Source organism: Mus musculus, chromosome 12 (genome assembly GCF_000001635.26).
Source record: "Mus musculus strain C57BL/6J chromosome 12, GRCm38.p6 C57BL/6J".
In the NCBI taxonomy this organism is placed as follows: Eukaryota; Metazoa; Chordata; class Mammalia; order Rodentia; family Muridae; genus Mus; species Mus musculus.
This window is the reverse complement of record NC_000078.6, coordinates 85,357,915-85,375,305: the sequence shown is the minus strand read 5'-3', so window position 1 is coordinate 85,375,305 and position 17,391 is coordinate 85,357,915. Positions and strand designations below refer to the sequence as shown.

The 17,391-nt window shown below is 44.0% G+C and overlaps 1 protein-coding gene across 1 annotated transcript in view; it reads left to right on the top strand.

Moving 5' to 3' along the window:
- Positions 1–588: 588 nt before the first annotated feature.
- The window catches only part of Tmed10 (transmembrane p24 trafficking protein 10), a 34,104-nt gene continuing 17,301 nt past the window's right edge, over positions 589–17,391 (top strand). The window contains exon 1 of the mRNA NM_026775.4: positions 589–865. Coding sequence (NP_081051.1) covers positions 641–865 — 225 coding nt within the window. The 5' untranslated portion in view covers positions 589–640. The remainder of the gene's footprint in view (positions 866–17,391) is intronic.

The following is a 17,391-nucleotide window of genomic DNA, read 5'->3' as shown; positions in this document are numbered from 1 at the left end:
AATAAGTGCGTTGGGAACACCCAACTTGCATTAACTGGATACCTGCCAATCCACATTCACCCGCTGACCTCTACGCACTCTCCTCTGAGTTAGCAACCCACACTCACTAAAAGCCAAATTAAAATTTTCTCTTATGTTTTCCCTCTTCAGTGCTCCACTGTCCCAACACCCTTTGGAGTAAGCGTTAGGACACCGAAATTCCTCTGGTGCCTTAGCCCCGAGTCTACGCAGCTGGTGGGCGGGCTCAGAGAAGGCCTTGTGGCTGTTTCTTATTGGGGGCTGGTTGCTATGGTGTCGTCGATTTTAAAAACTCGCATGAACCGCTTCCGGGGGCTTAAAACAATTACTTCCGAGGCTGCCCATACTTACTATGGCTCACTCGGAAGTATTTCACCACCATTAAAAAATAAAACGTGTACGAAAAACTCCTGGGGACTTCTCTATAGACCCTTAAACTCGTAGTTATGACATACTACCAAATCTTTGCTTCCTCTTAGAAGTTATTTGCTTTACATTCCTTTTCTGTTTAGCCAATCTCCAAAATGGCGCGGACGGCCTCGCCAGGGCAGAGGCGCGTCACGTGGGTGCTCCCGGTTCCGGCGCGCTAGAGGCCCCGGGTGGTGAACGAGGCTCCGGCACCATGTCTGGTTTGTTTGGCCCACTCTCCCGGCCTGGCCCTCTCCCGTCCGCCTGGCTCTTTCTGTTGCTGCTCGGCCCCAGCTCGGTCCTCGGCATCTCCTTCCATCTGCCCGTGAACTCTCGCAAGTGTCTCCGAGAGGAGATCCACAAGGACCTGCTGGTGACGGGCGCCTACGAGATCACCGACCAGTCTGGGGGCGCTGGCGGCCTGCGCACCCACCTCAAGGTGCGGCGGCGGGGCGCGGCGGTGGGCGGCAGGAAGGCAGGCGTAGTCCGGGGAAGGCCGAGGTAGGGGGAGGCCGGCGGGCCGGCGAGCGGGCGGAGGCTGGGGCATGGCCTGGCCTCCCCCCAACCTCATCCCTGAACGCTAAGTCTGCGCGGTGGGGACCGCCCCTTCACCCCGCGCGTTGGGGTTCGCGGGGCGGGGCCGCGCGCCAAAGTCGGGGCCCTTGGAAGGGCAGAGTTCTGCCTTGGCGGACCTAGAGTCCGGAGACCTAGGGCTGTTTCCACTTCGGGCTGTCATCGGGGTTCTGTGTCTTGTGAAGTCTCAGGAATCGAGGAATTAACGTGATTTTCCTGAGCAATGTTTCGAGGATCAATGGGGGGTTGGCATCATAAGATACCTCAACACCTACCGAATAAAGCAGACAATAACGTTGGCTGTGACTGATAAAATGTGTTGTTCATTAGGCACCTGAAGCGTCACTTCCTGTGCCACTTAAAGTTGTGCGTTTAGTTCAAACACTACCCTATGGAACCATGGGCCTCGTTATATAGACTCAGAAACTGAGGCTCAAGTAGGGTGAACAATCGTTGGAGATGGATTTGACCAGCTAAGTGTATTGATGGAAAAGTGCTAAAACCTTCCTTTTGCTTATTTGTGATTCCTGGGATTTATTATTGATCACAAGATGGTCATAGTCTCTAGTCCCTTCTTTTAGTTACACCAGGGTCACCTAGATCCCTGTATGCTGACAGCTACTTTACTTAATGCCATTTGGTCCCAGTTTTCAGTGGAGTTTTGCTTGACTAGATTTTTGAGTTGTTAATAGTGGAGTTGGTTGTGTTCTGAATAGTTGTGTTCATTCACAATAAGCACTAGTTATTTTGTTGTTGTTTCTTTTTAACAGAAGGAAAACGTCACATTCTTAAGCCAAATAGAAACAGTTTATTTAAGTTTTTTTTTTTTTTTTTTTTTAATTTTGGCTGCATGTATGTATGTATACCTGGTGGGTGCCTAGAGCCCATGGAGGCCAGAAGAGGGCATCAAGTTTTCTAGATTGGACGTTCAAGATGGTTATGAGCCACCATATGGGTGCTGGGACCCCAGCTTGGGTCTTTTGAAAGTGGAACAAGTGATCTAACCCCCTGAGCATCTTAACAAGCTTCAGCTATATTGTTTATATTTAAAGTATTGGGCCACAGTAGTGATAATGTAACAGACTTTATTTGGGAGAGAAAAACTATTTTCAGGGTTATTGTTTTGTGTGCCATCTTTTTATTATCCCTTTAAATATTGAATTGTCAGCCAAGAAAGTGTTGGTAGTACATTTTAAAGATACAGATACAATGGTTGGGCTTTTTTTGGGGGGTGGGGGGGTTCAAGACAGGGTTTGTCTGTATAGTCCTGGATGTCCTAGAACTCACTTTGTAGACCACGCTGGCCTCGAACTCAGAAATCCACCTGCCTCTGCCCAGGATTTAAACCACGCCCGGCTTGGTTGGGCTTTGTTAATGCTGGCTCCAGAGTAGAAGTCGTGCCTAGAATCAAAGAATCTGAGCAGCCAAAGAGACCTTGCTCTTCAGTGTTGCGGTCTCTCCTGAGTCTGTGTTTGAAACCCTTCCAGGGTCCACTGTTGCCTGTCTGACCATCTGCCTTTGCCCACATGTGCTGTAGAACTCCTCATGGGATGTCTTGAAGCTTCATATGTTGCTAGTTTCTAATTTGTGTTCTAAATAGGGCCTCCCTGAACAGCGCTCGCTGTAGCTCGCCTGCTTATCCTTTGTCTCCCTTCTTAGCTCTTAGTAGTTTCCTAAGGGTAGGGGTTGTTTTCCTGTTCATATTTTCTAGAATGTTAAGGATAATGCCTTGCTTCTGGTAAGCATTCAGTGAAAACAGGAACATGGTCCAACCTTACGCTAGTGAACGCTGGGATGCTCACAGGCTGCTAAAGGGATGGCGCCAGCAGGAAGGAAGTTGTGCTCAACTCACTAGTATTTCACCAACACTCAGTTACCCTCCTTTCTCTGCTATGCCTCACCAGCTCAATTGGACTACTGGAATCTTAAATCCAAATGCCAAGTAGATAATATCTAGGAATGAATTGAGCTGGGCACTAAAAAAAAAAAAAAAAAAGACAACTGGGAAGCAGCTGTGGTTAGTGTGGTGTAACTGGCATGGTGGAGATTGTGAGCTCGAGTGAGCAGCACCCTCCCCTCTGTGGGTTTAGGCCTCACTGGAACCCCGTCCTCCTACCTCAGCCCTGCAAGTGCAGGGATTGTAGCTGTGTGCCAGTATACTCGCTCTTGATGAAACTCGCCGTGAAAACACATGGGCCCTTTTGTTTCATCTGGTTTTTCAAGTGAAATAAAAAGCACAGATTGTGATGTCAAAGTCCTGAGTTTTATCACCAACCCAAGTTGCTTTGGGCAGTGTTTTATTTTCATTGTTATGCAGAATATATCTATCTACTTGCATGTGTTACCCAGATTTTGCAACTATTCAGGATCCACACTTGTTTAATCTTCACCCCTTTCCCTGGATTATTTTCTGTTAAACTATCTCAATCCCAGGAAATCCCCAGTATTAGGATTTCAGTCCAGCTGACAGCAGCTTGGATCTCTTAAAAAATAGGAACATGTTACTGTGTTTTATGGCCATGTAACAACACCCTTTCAGAAATAGCAGTGAGCTCGGTGCAGTTGTGTGTGTCTGTAATCCTGAGGTGACTGAGATAGGAGGCTTAGCTGAGTCCAGGCTGAGCAACATAGTGAAAACCAGGTGAGGTGAGATCATTGAAGCCGAGAGGGTGAGAGCCATCTGGTTTAACATGTTCAGACCCTTCTCTCAAAACAAAACACATGAAATCCTGTAATGATTCCCTAAGGTCATGTGATACCCAGAACATATTAGGATATCACCACTCATGGACTGGTGGGATGCTTCAGGTAAAGACTCTAGTCTTTAAGCCTTAGTTCACAACTCCTGGGACCCACATGGTGGGTAGAGAGAATCAACTCTCAGACGTTATCTTGTAAACTTTCACATGTACACATGTGTATAACGTGCACACACAATAAATTATAACAAGAAAATTTTAAATTCCCCACTTGTTTGAAAAAGACTTATTTAAAATTAGTGTGTTGGGGCCAGAGAGGCTGCTTAGCATTAGAACAGGTCCTGCTCTAGCGGAGGACTTCAGGTTCCCATCACCTGCGACTTCAGGTTCCCATCACCTGCGACTTCAGGTTCCCATCACCTGCGACTTCAGGTTCCCATCACCTGCGTCGCTCTCCCCGTGGTTCCTGTAAGAGGAGTACGGCATAACTATGTAACCAGACTCAGTTTTATCTTTCTGCTCTGAATACTTGACAGATAGCTGGTGCTGTGCAGGACCTGGGCTGTAGCTTGTTGGTAGAGAGAGCGCTTCCCTCCTGTTCCAGACACTGGGTTTGACCCGAGTGCTGAGAGAAGAATGCTTACCTCAGGGATAGCGCTCTGCACTTCATGTGGGATCAAGGAACATGAGGGTGTTTTCCATGGCCCTCTGATCTGCTATAGATTCATAAGTTCAATGTATTTTAGGGTCAGCACGTTACCATAAATTGAAAGGCTAGAAAGATGGCACCAAATTTAATAGTCAGTGGATTACTATGTAGAGTGGAATTAGAGAAGATGAAGGCAGGCAGGGGATTTTTCAAGCCAAAAGAAGAGAAATTTATTTATTTATTTATTTATTTGGTTTTTGATTTTTCCCGCTCGCTCCAGGTCCCACTTGCCCTGGCCCATAGGTTCTTTGTTTCTTATTACGGATGGTTGTGAGCCACCATGTGGTTGCTGGGATTTAAATTTATGACCTCCAGAAGAGCAGTTGGTGCTCTTAACCGCCAAGCCATCTCACCAGCCCTGGCAAATATATCTTTGTGCCACATTCATGTCTGGTCCCCACAGAGGCCAGAAGACCTTGGATCCCCTGAGATTGCAATCACTAATGATTGCTGGCATTAAAGTGTGCTACCACTGAGAAGCTGAGATATTTATTATTATTACTATTACTAATTTTAAGGCAGGGTTTCATTCTGTAGCCCTGGCTGTCCTGGAACTCAATGTGTAGACCAGGCTGGCCTCACACTCAAAGATCTGTTTGCTTCTGTCTCCTGACTGCTGGGGTTAATTAAAAAAAAAAAACAAAAAACAAAACAAAAACCAGCCTTTGTAGAACAAGCTGCCCTCAGCCGCTCACGTGCTGTGGCTGTAAGGTGTGCAGCACCGTTGTCTGCACAGACACTGCCTGCTGATCGGTGGAGCATTTATTTTGAAATGGAGAGATTTTTTTGTTGTTGTTGTTTTGTTTTTTGAGACAAGGTCTCTCTGTATAGCCCTGGCTGTCCTGGAACTCACTCTGTAGACCAGGCTGGCCTCGAACTCAGAAATCCGCCTGCCTCTGCCTCCCGAGTGCTGGGATTAAAGGTGTGGCCACCACGCCCAGCGAGAAAGTATTTTTATTGTACTATGACTATCAATACAGTCGTTTGTATTTTATCTGTATGACAAGATGTTGCTGTTTTTCTGTGATTTTAAAAAAGACCATTTGATTACCCTAAAGTTATAATTCACATAAGCAGGACAAATGCAGAGTTTATACTTTTAAATTTTATTTAACTTTATTTTATATTTTATATGCATTGGTATGAGGGTGTCAGATCCCCTGGATCTGAAATTACAGACAAATGTGAGCTGTCCTGTGGGTACTTGGAAGGACTCAGGAAGAGCAGCCAGTGCTCTTAACCGATGAGCCATCTCTCCAGCTCCCACTTGATAACTTTTTAACGAATAGGTCTCAGAGTAAGCATTTTTTTTTTAAGACAGGGTTTCTCTGTGTAGCTTTGGCTGTCTTGGAACTCACTCTGTAAACCAGGCTAGCCTTGAACTCAGAGATCTGTCTGTTTCTGTTGCCTGAGTGCTAAGATTTAAAGCATGTGCCATGACTACCCAGTGGATTTTAACATTTATTTCTATGTAATGTATGTATTTCATATTGCCCCTTAGCAGCTGTGCAGCTGTAGTACCAGTTAACTCGGTCCTACTTTCTGCCTTAGATTCTGCCTCAAGGGCTCCTACGGTATCCTTCAGCTTCAGAAGTTGACTGACCTCCCAAGCACATAACTCCTGCTTACATGTCAGGCAGTACAGGGTTGTGGTCAGCCTGTGGCTTACTAAGTTAGCCCATTCTTGGCTTTGGGACGCCTCCTATGTGGGGCACCTCCTATGTGCTCTTGTTATGTACCGCTTGACGGGGCAGCCTTCTTGATGTAGTGTGGTACTTTCTTTTTGATTTCCATAATGTCTTAAATAGGTAGTTTTCTCTATCTATATATCTATGTTTGTCATCTGTCTATATATTTATCTATTATCTGTATCAATCAGTTGGTAGTGTTTGTTTCTTTGTTTAAACAATCCTTTCCTGAATCTGGATTCCCCCCAGGGCTGGCTAGCCAACACGAGCTAGGGCTTCTCCTGACCCGGCCTCCCCAGAGCTGGGGTTGTAGGCATGCACTCCGTGCTGCACTTGACTTTTTAAGTGGGTGCTGAGGATCCAAACTCAGGTCAGGTGCTCATTTTACTGTTGTCTGAGCCAGCTGCCCCAGCCCCTATATTTTTTGCTTGTTTGTTTGAAAACGGACTGCATAGCTCATGCTGACCTTGAATTTGCTGCAGTCCCCCTTGCCTGTTGGGATTATAGTCACTTACCACAATGCTTAGCTCTCTTAGTTTTCTTTTCCAGGGTTGGGGGAAGGGCTTGAGGAGTGTTTGTGTAGCAAAGGATAGTAGAGGATGACCTTGAACTTCTGATCCTCCTGCCTCTGCCTCCCAAGTGCGAGATTACAGGGGAACCACCATCCCTGTAGGAGAGTGGATGAGGAAAGTTTGGCTCTCTACTCGTGCATTTGGACTAAATTGCTAGTGACTGCATTAAGTATAGAGTGTGTGGTCCCAGTTACTTAGTCCATCCATCCAGGCCCTTCCATAGGTGGAGTGCTGGTGGAGCTCACGGAGTTAAAGCAGCTGAGATGAATGAGCCTGTATTCAGGGACCCAGCTGTGCTTTGTTCCACTGAGTTGTTCTCTGGCCTCATGTGAGAGTGAAGTGACCAGATGTCCAACGAGGCTTTTTTGGTTTCTTGAGACAGGGTTTCTCAGTATAGCCCTGGCCATCCTGGAACTCACTTGCTAGACCAGGCTGGCCCAAACTCATATTCACCTGCCTCTGCCTCCCAGGGATTAAAGGCCTATGCCACCACTGCCAAGTTGTTTGTTTGTTTGTTTCCATTCATCCATCTCTCTATATCTGTTGCTTTGGGTTTTTTGTTTGGTTGGTTTTTGTTTTTTGTTGTTTGTTTGTTTGTGTTTTTTTGTTTTTTGTTTTTGAGACAGGGTCTCACTATGTAGCCCTGGCTGTCCTGGAACTCACTCTGTAGACCAGGCTGGCCTCAGACTCATAGAGATCCATCTTCCTCTGCCTCTGCCTCTTGAGTGCTGGGATTAAAGGCGAGGGCCACCACTGCCCAGTGATATGGAATGTTTTAATGAAAGGGGTTCTGAGTATTCTGTTTGTGATTCTTCTACTTGTTTAAAAATATTTCTTTATGCCGGGCGTGGTGGCGCACGCTTTTGATCCCAGCACTCGGGAGGCAGAGGCAGGCGGATTTCTGAGTTCGAGGCCAGCCTGGTCTACAGAGTGAGTTCCAGGACAGCCAGGACTACACAGAGAAACCCTGTCTCGAAAAGCCAAAAAAAAAAAAACAAAACAAAACAAAACAACAACAACAACAAAAATTTTTTTTACTATTTAGTAATTGCCCTACCTGGTTTATGAGTTGTAGTGGAAATAACAAAGATAAAACATAAAGTGAAAAAAAGTGGTTCTCCGTAGTGAAAAGTAAGGAGGAAGTGACTGGAGGGATGAAGGATATTTAAGTGGTCAGGAAGTCACCTGGATAGCTAGCCAGGGTGCGCGTGGGCTTCTCACGCAAAGGCTCGTCTTTCAGACACACTCTGTGTTGGAGGTGTCCAGCTGCACCTCTCCACTCCTCCCCATTCACTGCACAGCATGAGTTGTGCTGACCCATCCCTAGTAATAGGTTGTGAAGGCTTTGCTACCCACATTTGAGGCTGGAAGTGTCCCCATTCATAGAAATAGCCATGTCACCCTGCTGCTTTAGGTCCTAATAAGAACTGTCATAGGAACTGATGGGCCTAAGTGTAGGGACTGCAGAACACCCATGCTGGACAATGTGAAGAGATACATGTAATACAGTTTCCAGGTTCTTAGGAAATGATTATACTCCTGGTGTCTATATTGAGAACATTTCTGTGCACTAGAGGGAAAATAATAGAATACTTGTTGCTTATTTCTCAGAAAAACCGCTCTTTTATTAGTCACTTCCACGGAATTCTTACTTGGGCTCACCTTTTTCTTTTAGTGAAAATATGGCCCTTTTAAATTGATATTTATAATGTTACTGTTATCAGTGGATTAAGATTAAAACCAGACCAGTAATGAGGTGGTTTACTACAGAAGACCAACTGTACATTAGCATAGGATCACATTACAGTCTAGTTTCTTTTTGTATTACATACAAATCTTCTAGCTTTTATTAAGGCCTGACCTCGTGTTTCTTCCGTCATGAGAGTTAAAGGTTAGTGTTTCTCCATTGAACTCTTACACAGTGGCCGGTTGTCTGTAGCTTCGCATCTCCTAACTCATCTAGCAAAGGGGACTGCTTAGATTTTGAAATCAGTGATAACTTCTGAGGACAGAGTCCAGCTTTTAGGAAGTAGAGCAAATTATAAAAGTGACCGGAAGGGGTGCAGTGACTCTGTCAGTTGCTGACTGGTGGGTGATGCTAAGCCACAGCCCCCAGATTTATGCACAGCCTGCAGCCTGGACAGTAGGGCCCTCTGTGAAGTCATCCAGCTGGACACAGACCAGAATTTGGGCTCCCAAACAAGCCTCAGACTTGAGGGAGGTTGATGTCATCTGCTTTATCCTGCGCCCCAACTTCATTGTTCAACATAATGTGTGGGAAGTCAAGGGACTAGTTGTTGAAAGAGAACAAGGCTTTGTTTGTGCCTAAAAGGGCCATGCTGGAGGTTTTTACCGTAAATAACTCTGGAACAGTATGAAAAAAAACATTTGATCTGGCTTCACCCCCACAGAAGTTTTGTTGGGGCAGCGACTGGTCCTTCACTCTCATTCCTCCCTCCCTTCTTCCCTGTTTTCCAGTCAAACCTGACTATTGCCTGTGATAAGTTAATGCAGCAGATGCTGATAGGAGGAGGAAGAGAGCATCTGCCTGCTATCCCACAGTGCTTGGAAGTTTCCATTTCTGCATCTCAAAAGATGTACAAAAACCCTGTCCTTGATCATATTAGCTTAAGCAGTATGGGCATATTGTACTGTGCCATCGCTGAGTTGGGTGGGAAATTTGAAAGAATTTAGTGTTGAATGCTGCTTGCTGTGTAAGTTTGGCTTTATTCTCAGTATAATCTATATGATCTTCTGACTTAAGAAATGCAGTTGATCGACTTTGTATTTGCTCTTGACTGAAAACTCAGGTAGAGGCTAGAGAGATGGCTAAGTGGATATGTATGAATCAGCATGCACTACTTTCAAAGAACTTGAGTTTGTTTCCTAGCACCCTACTGTGTGGTTTACAACCTCCTGTAACTGTAGTTCTGGAGACACCTGCACCTCTACACAGACATACATAATTAAAAATAAAAATAAATTTTACAAAAGAAAAGAAAGATCAGCCGGGCAGTGGTGGTGCACCCCTTTAGTCCCAGCACTCAGGAGGCAGAGGCAGGCAGATTTCTGAGTTCGAGGCCAGGCTGGTCTACAGAGTGAGTTCCAGGACAGCCAGGGCTATACAGAGAAATCCTGTCTCTAAAAAACAAAACAAAACAAAAAACAACAGACAGACAGAAAGAAAGGAAAGAAAGATCAATAAATTCTGTTAGTGTTCTCCGTTAGATACAGTGGCAACTTGTGGTTTATATGTTTCTTTGTGTAGGAAGTTGAACTAGATGGTCTAGAATACTCTACCTAACTGCACCCCCACCACCACTCCCAACTTAAGATGATAGCCTAAGCTAGGCTCAGAATTGCTATGTAGCTGGAGGTAACTCTTCTGTTCTTCCTCTCTGTTTCCCAAATGTTAGAATTGTGGGTATAGATTACTAGATTAATAATAATAATTAATTAATATTAGATTATAATTAATAATTAATTAATAATAGATTATAGATTATTGTGTGTGTGTGTGCGTGCGTGCGTGCGTGTGTGTGTGTGTTTGTGTGTGCGCGCGCACGTGTGCACGCACCTTGGTACTCACTGTACTCTGAAGCTGGTCTCAGAATCGATCATCTGCCTCACAAGTGCTAGAATTACAGGCATGAGCCAGTAGATATAGCTTCCTGTTGGATAATTCTTGTAATTTATTCCTTATCAGATTAAAACCCACATTCCAGAAATGCTAGAGTTCAGCTTGGATTCCTCCCTGTGTGGGTAAGGGTTTCTACTGTGGTAAAACACATGACCAGAAGCACCGTGGTCTTACATGTGGTCCAGGAAGTCAGGCAGGGATGTGGAGGCAGGAACTGAAACAGCTCATGGTGGAATGGGCTCACTGGCTTGCTCCTCATGGCCTGCTCAGTTTGTTTTCTTATATTATCCAGGCCCACCTGTCCCCATCAAGTTGGACCCACTCTCTTCAGTCGTTAATCAAGAAAATGCCCTCCAAGCTTATGCACAGGCTAATCTATTGGAGGCATTTCTCAATTGAGTTTCCTTCCCTCTTTAAGACTCTAGTTCTGGCATGTACTCTCCCTTTCTGTCATCTAAAATCCCATGCAGTGACCACGCAGGGCACTGGAAATGGTATTCCACTTTGTGCCCCAATTGTCCTTTGGTTTGGATAACATAGCACACTTCTTTTTTTTCTTTTTTTTGTTTTTTTTTTTCGAAGCAGGGTTTCTCTGTGTAGCCCTGGCTGTCCTGGAACTCCCTTTGTAGACCAGGCTGAACTCAGAAATCTGCCTGCCTCTGCCTCCCAAGTGCGGGGATTAAAGGCGTGCGCCACCACGCCCGGCAGCACACTCCTAATACATCTCCTAATACGGCTCAGTGGGAAGTGTGAGGATAGCCGATGGGTTAGTTAGGTCTGAGTTAGGACCCACAGACAGTTGTGATAGTCCGCTAGTCCCGACAGTAGCATTTCATGGAGTGCTAGTGTGGCAGGCACTGTTCCAGGCCTTGACCCTCCTCAGGGATCTGATGAAGTATACAGAGCTATGCCCTTACTCTGTGAATAAAGCACAGAGGTTAAGGAACATGTCTAAGACTTTACAACCAGAAAATGATGTGACTGTGATTTGAACATAGACCAGAGTTGCTCTCTAGAACCTTCCGTCAATTTTCTTCTCTTTGTTATTTTGTTCTTGTTTTTTCAGAGACTAACAAGTCTAACCTAACCTGGCTGAGCTTGAACTCTGTGTAGCTTAGGATGGCTTTGAACACCTTTCTGATCCTTTGGTGTTTTCCCAAGTGCTGAGATGGCTGGCATGAGCTATCATGCCCATCTTAGAATCTCTCATCTTTTAAAGAAAAATACATTTTATTTTACATGTTTGGGTGTTTTGATTATATGTATATCCAGTTTTGTTTTTTGGATTTTCCAAGACAGGATTTCTCTGTGTATGTAGCCTGACTGTCCTGGACCTCACTCTGTAGACCAGGCTGGCATTGAAGATTCACCTGCCTCTGCCTATTGAACACCGGGAGTAAAGTCGTGTGCCACCACTGACTGGCTTGCATATATATCTTTGTGCTACCTACATGTCTGGTCCCTAGAGAGGCCACAAGACCTTGGATCCCCTGAGACTGCAATCAGGAATGATTGTGAACTATCATGTGGGTCTAGGAATTGAACTGGGGTGCTCTGCGTAAGCAGCAAGCGCTCTTAACTGCTGAGCCATCTCCCCAGCGCAGAAGCGTTCATCTTAACTAACATCTTGTATTGTCTCCCAAAAAAAAAAAAAAAAAAGTTGATGTTGTTGTTGAGAATATTTTTATTCTGTACTAGAGCTTCTAGGCACATCAACTTTATTTGAACCTTGTGTTTCTCCTTAAAATCTTACACAGTACTATATCATGGCTGACCATGACTGAAGAAGATAAGACTGTAGGTAGGAGCCAGCTTGAAGGGAATTGCATCTTTACACTAATACGAAATTTATTTTAAGCGATTTTAAAGATGATTTTATGTGTATAAGTGTTGCTTGTATGTCTGTGCACCATGTATGAATCTGTTGTCCACAGAGACCAGAAGAGAGTGTTGGATCCCTAAAACTGGAGTTAGAGGTGTTGTTAGCCACTGTGTGGGCACTGAGAACCAAACGCTGGTCCTCTGGAAAAGCAGTCAGTGCTTCTAAGTGCTGAGCCAGCCTGGTTCTCCAGGCTGGCTCTTAGTGGGTCTCTGATGGTTTTCTCATGATAAAACTAGGTTTGTGTGTATGGGGTTGGAGACTGCAGAGGTCAAATGTCATTCTTACTACATATCAACGTGACTTGTCGCAGATCATCTGTCTGAATTGGTGTTTGTCAGGCTTCTCCAGTGAAGCGCTTCTTTTCACACAGTGCTCTTTGGGATGAAGTCATTTAGTGCAGCCAGCCCACACACAAGGAGTGGTGAGTTAGATTCACTTCCTAGGGTGTGGTATTAGTCGTCTGAAAGAGATTTGTCTCTTCTCCCTCAGTTACTTGTTTGATCATGCAGTGCCTGTACAGAGTCATAGCTACTGTGTACTTGAGATTACAGTCCATTAATACTTGGTCTTGGTGACCAAGTTGTTTTCAGCTGTACTGTGCAGAGCACTTTCCTTTCACAAACTCCCATCCTGGGGGTTTGCTTGCTTTTGAGGGCTTCCTCACTTTCTGGCACTACAAGATACCTGATCTTGTGTATTTTCAGATTGGTCCTAGGATCCAGGGTTCCCATTTCTCCAAGGAGCCCCATTTTTGTTTGTTGGATTGCCTCTTAGAATAGATAGCATTGTTAATAAGTTTTTTTTTTTTCTGATGCCCTCCCCCCAACCCTTGTTGCAGCAGGTAGCCAGATAGTTTCTTCTTTGCAATTTTAGAGCAAGACCAGTGTTCTGTGAACAGGAATGGGCTGGGATACAAAGAAAGTTGTGGTGAGGGGGCCAGGCAGAGAGCCATGACTTGGGCACATTTGGGTTCCTTTAGGTACTGTGTGAGGTCAGACCAGCATCTACAGGCAGCCAGGTCACTGTGCATCCATGTGAACTGTGTCTTTAGCAGGCCATGGTTGAAAATGGCAGGTACCTTTCAGATAAACTGTTTATGTTTAGTTCCAGGAACATTGTCCCTGAGATAAATTTGTGGGTTTTCATCAGTAAACACATCATATGTAATTTTCAGCTGGCTTCTCTTCTAGTCTTTGACTCTCAGTTTCAAGCAGACTTAAGGTCAAATGTATCATAAAAGATTTCAGGCTCTTGAAACTCATGGTGTTCTTCCTCCAGGTGAGCTCTGTTCTGGTTTATTCCTAAGTGCTTTATTGCCCTGAGCTACTTACAGCTCCCTCATTAGGCAGGGTGTTATCTTGAATGTTTGGTAATGGAATTGGTCAGCAGGCAGGTTTCTGGACCAGCTCAGGAACCTCCTCCTAGCCACTGCTTAAGACTAATCCAAGAAAATAGAATTTTAGATGAGTTTATTCCCCAATGACCCATTTTCTCACTTAGTTGACAGGTTCAGTGTGAGTATTCACATAGTCTTGACATGGACTACTCTGCAGATACAATTAACACCTTTTTCTCTCTTAAGGTTGTGAATTTTGGTTTGCTTTTCATTAGAAACTGTTATCTAGAAACATAATTTTATTACTTCCTGTTCTATGATGTCATTTATGGAGCAGTTTTAGAGCTTAATAGTGCCTTTGTTTAATCAGAGAATTGAATGGTTATTACTGTAAGTATTTCGTTGTTTAGTCAGGCATGGTAGTTCATGCCTCTGAAGGCTGTAATCCCAGCACTGGGGAGGCAGGCTTCAGGAGTAGGATGTACTAGTGTGGTCACCCAGGTTTGATGCCAGTTGGAGTTCCAGCCCAGCCAGTTGGAGGTATGAATTGTGGAGTTCTTCGGAGGAGGGCTGAGTCCTTAATTTATGTCACAAGTCACCCTCTGCAGCTTTGCCGCCATGCTTTAGTAAGATTTTTATGACCTCCATTTAAGTCCTTTTATAATCTGGAAAGGCTCCTTTCATTAAATTAAAAAAAAAAAAAAACATTGAAGGACACTTTTAATATTCTAGGAGAAAGTAAGGTGATCATAATCTCTCTTCTAGGAAATGAGGTGGTTGGGCAAATGTATGCCAGCTCTTGTTAAATCAAGGTGTTTGCAGTGACCTGGTCTCCTTCCTTGCCTGAGCATGGAGAAGATGTAATCTCTGTTGCTATAAGCTTAACACTTATTCCCTGCTGTCCTCTACTGGTTCTCTTAGGATGAAACACATCTTAGCAACCCTTAGTTCTTCTCCCTTTAGAATTAAACCAATACCATAAGCAATAATGAAATCTCTTGTATCAAATTCACTTTTTAAAAGGCTGTCTTGTCTCAGACATCATCCATTGGAGACTATTCCAGGTATTTTCACATTGGCTTGGTTCCTACAGTCTGTCTTTTAAGTTTTTTTCAGATTTATTTTATTTTGCATGTATGAGTATTTTGTCTGCATGTATGTATGCCATATCACGTGTGTGCCTGGTGCCTGAGGATGTCAGAAGAGGGTGTCATAGCCTCTGGAACTGGGGTTAGGAATAGTTGTGAGCTCACGTGTGGGAGCTGAGAATCAAACCCAGGTCGTCTGCAAAAGCAACAAGTGCTCTAAACTTCTAAACCACTGAGCTATCACATCAGTCTGCCTTCTGGAACTTTCCTAAGAGCTGTCAGTGTGCTTTTGGAAGGCTGGCTATAGGAACTGAGTGCTTTCCTGGGTGGGTGACTGATGCTCAGGAAAGGAAGTGTGGTACCCACTGGCGATCTTCACTTGTGGTTTGAGGAGTTTCCAGACCTTGTTACCGTATAGTATGTATAGAGTCAGGGATATCAAGCAGTTTGTATGTTTGCTTCCTTGCTTTTTTCCTTAATTGATTTTTCAGGAAAAATATCCCCTGAACAGAGACTTTAATGAATGTGGCTGCCTGCTGATCTAAGATCGGAATGCAGCTGAACAGGCCTAGAAGCTTTTGAGAGGACTGTCATTGCTCTGAATCTATACTGCTCTTCTTCCCCTGGCTGATGTTCATCCTTTAAGTTTCAGCGTATTATTCTCCCAGGGTCACCTAGCATTCTGGTCTGTGCAGCTGCAGCAGTGGCTCTTTGCATTGCGTTCATTCCTTCTTTCTGGCTTCATTTTGGTATAATTGGTAAAATAAAAGTTGTGTATACAATGTTGGTGCTTTGATGTAACAAGTTAATAAGTGTATTTCACCTTATATCAAAAGCCAACACATGACAAAAAGGTGTCTACCATCATTAATCATCAAGAAATGCAAAACAAGGGCTGGTGAGATGGCTCAGTGGGTAAGAGCACCCGACTGCTCTTCCGAAGTTCCAGAGTTCAAATCCCAGCAACCACATGGTGGCTCACAACTACCCGTAATGAGATCTGATGCCCTCTTCTGGAGTGTCTGAAGACAGCTACAGTGTACTTACATATAATAAATAAATAAATAAATAAATAAATCTTAAAAAAAAAGAATGGTGGACAATATGGAATAAATGGGTATTATTTAAGTAATCTTTAAAAAAAAGAAATGCAAAACAAGAAAGAAAGAAAGAAAGAAAGAAAGAAAGAAAGAAAGGAAGGAAGAGAGAGGCTTTCTTATTTCCTACCCTTTCCCTCACTTACCCACTGACCACAGATTTCAATATCTTAAATCTTTTACAAATTAATGGATGATATGAATGGCAGAAACACTAAACTAGTATTAACTGGTTATCTTACCATTTTATTGCTGTGAAGAGACACCAGTTCTAGTCCATTATCATCATGGCAGGAAGCATGGCAGTGTGCCGGCAGACATGGTGCTGGAGAAGGAGCTGAGAGTTCTACATCTTCATCCATAGACAGCAAGGAAGAGCCTGAGATTCACAATTGTGGGGCTTGAGCATAGGAAACATCAAAGCCTGCCTCCAAAGTGACACACTTCTCCAACAAGGCCACACCTCCTAATAGTGCCATTTCCCATGAGCCAAGCATTCAAACACATGAGTCTATGGGGATATACCCATTCAAACCACTGCACTGGTATTAGAGAATTTAGGAATTTTATTAACACATCCTTTAAATTTATCTAATAAGCTAACTTTCTTTAGTTATCATTTTTCAAAATAAAATAGCTTTATTTTTGTTGTCAAGTAACATATAACTTTGTAAAAAATTAAGAAAATAGAAGGACAATTTTTAACAAAGGCTGATGGAGTTTGATTCCCAGAATCCCTATGGTAGACAATCAGTTTTCATAAGTTGTCCTTACTCTTCTAAGTGTGTGTTATAGCCCCTTATCAGAAATCTGTGTGTGTGTGTGTGTGTGTGTGTGTGTGTGTGTGTGTACAGAGAGTTGGAGACAGGCAGAGAGAGAGGGAGAGGGAGGGAGAAAGAGAGAGAACTATTCACCATTCAAAATTAACTACTCTTGCCGGGCGGTGGTGGTGCACACCTTTAATCCCAGCACTCAGGAGGCAGAGGCAGGCAGATTTCAGAGTTCGAGGCCAGCCTGGTCTACAAAGTGAGTTCCACGACAACCAGGACTATACAGAGAGACCCTGTCTCGAAAAACCAAAAAAAAAAAAAAAAGAACTACTCTTAAAATGTGCTTCTACTTAGCCCAGCTGTCCATGCCTGTGAGTTCGAGGCCAGCCTCTTATACATAGTTGGCCAAGACTACTACTATCTCAAAACAAAAGTGCTTCTACTTCTATGTATGATGGAACAAAGGAAAATATATCAATATTTTATATACCTATTGTGTTAATATTTATATAGGCATTTTGAATCATTGCACACAAGGGGACAAGATGTAACAGATAAGTGTGTGTGTGGTTTGGTATTTCTTCCTTACTGTGTCTGAGCTCTTTGGAGCTTCAGCAGTTTTGTGTTGGAAGTTCCCAGCCTCTGCAGTCCCAACGAGCGGTCAGGAACACTTTGGGAAGGGCAGGCCCGTGAAGACTCTGCTGTCTTCAGAAGAGAGGAGTGGTGCTGGCTGATGAGGTTGACTGTGCACTTTGGGACTGGATTTGCTGTTTAAGACACCAACAGCTTAAGAAATAAGGTGTTTGAGCTAAAGAGCTGTTTTAGCAGTTAAGAGCACTGGCTGCTCTTTCAGAGTACCTTGGTTTAATTCCCAGCAAAAAATTGGCAGTTCACATCTATCTGTAACTCCA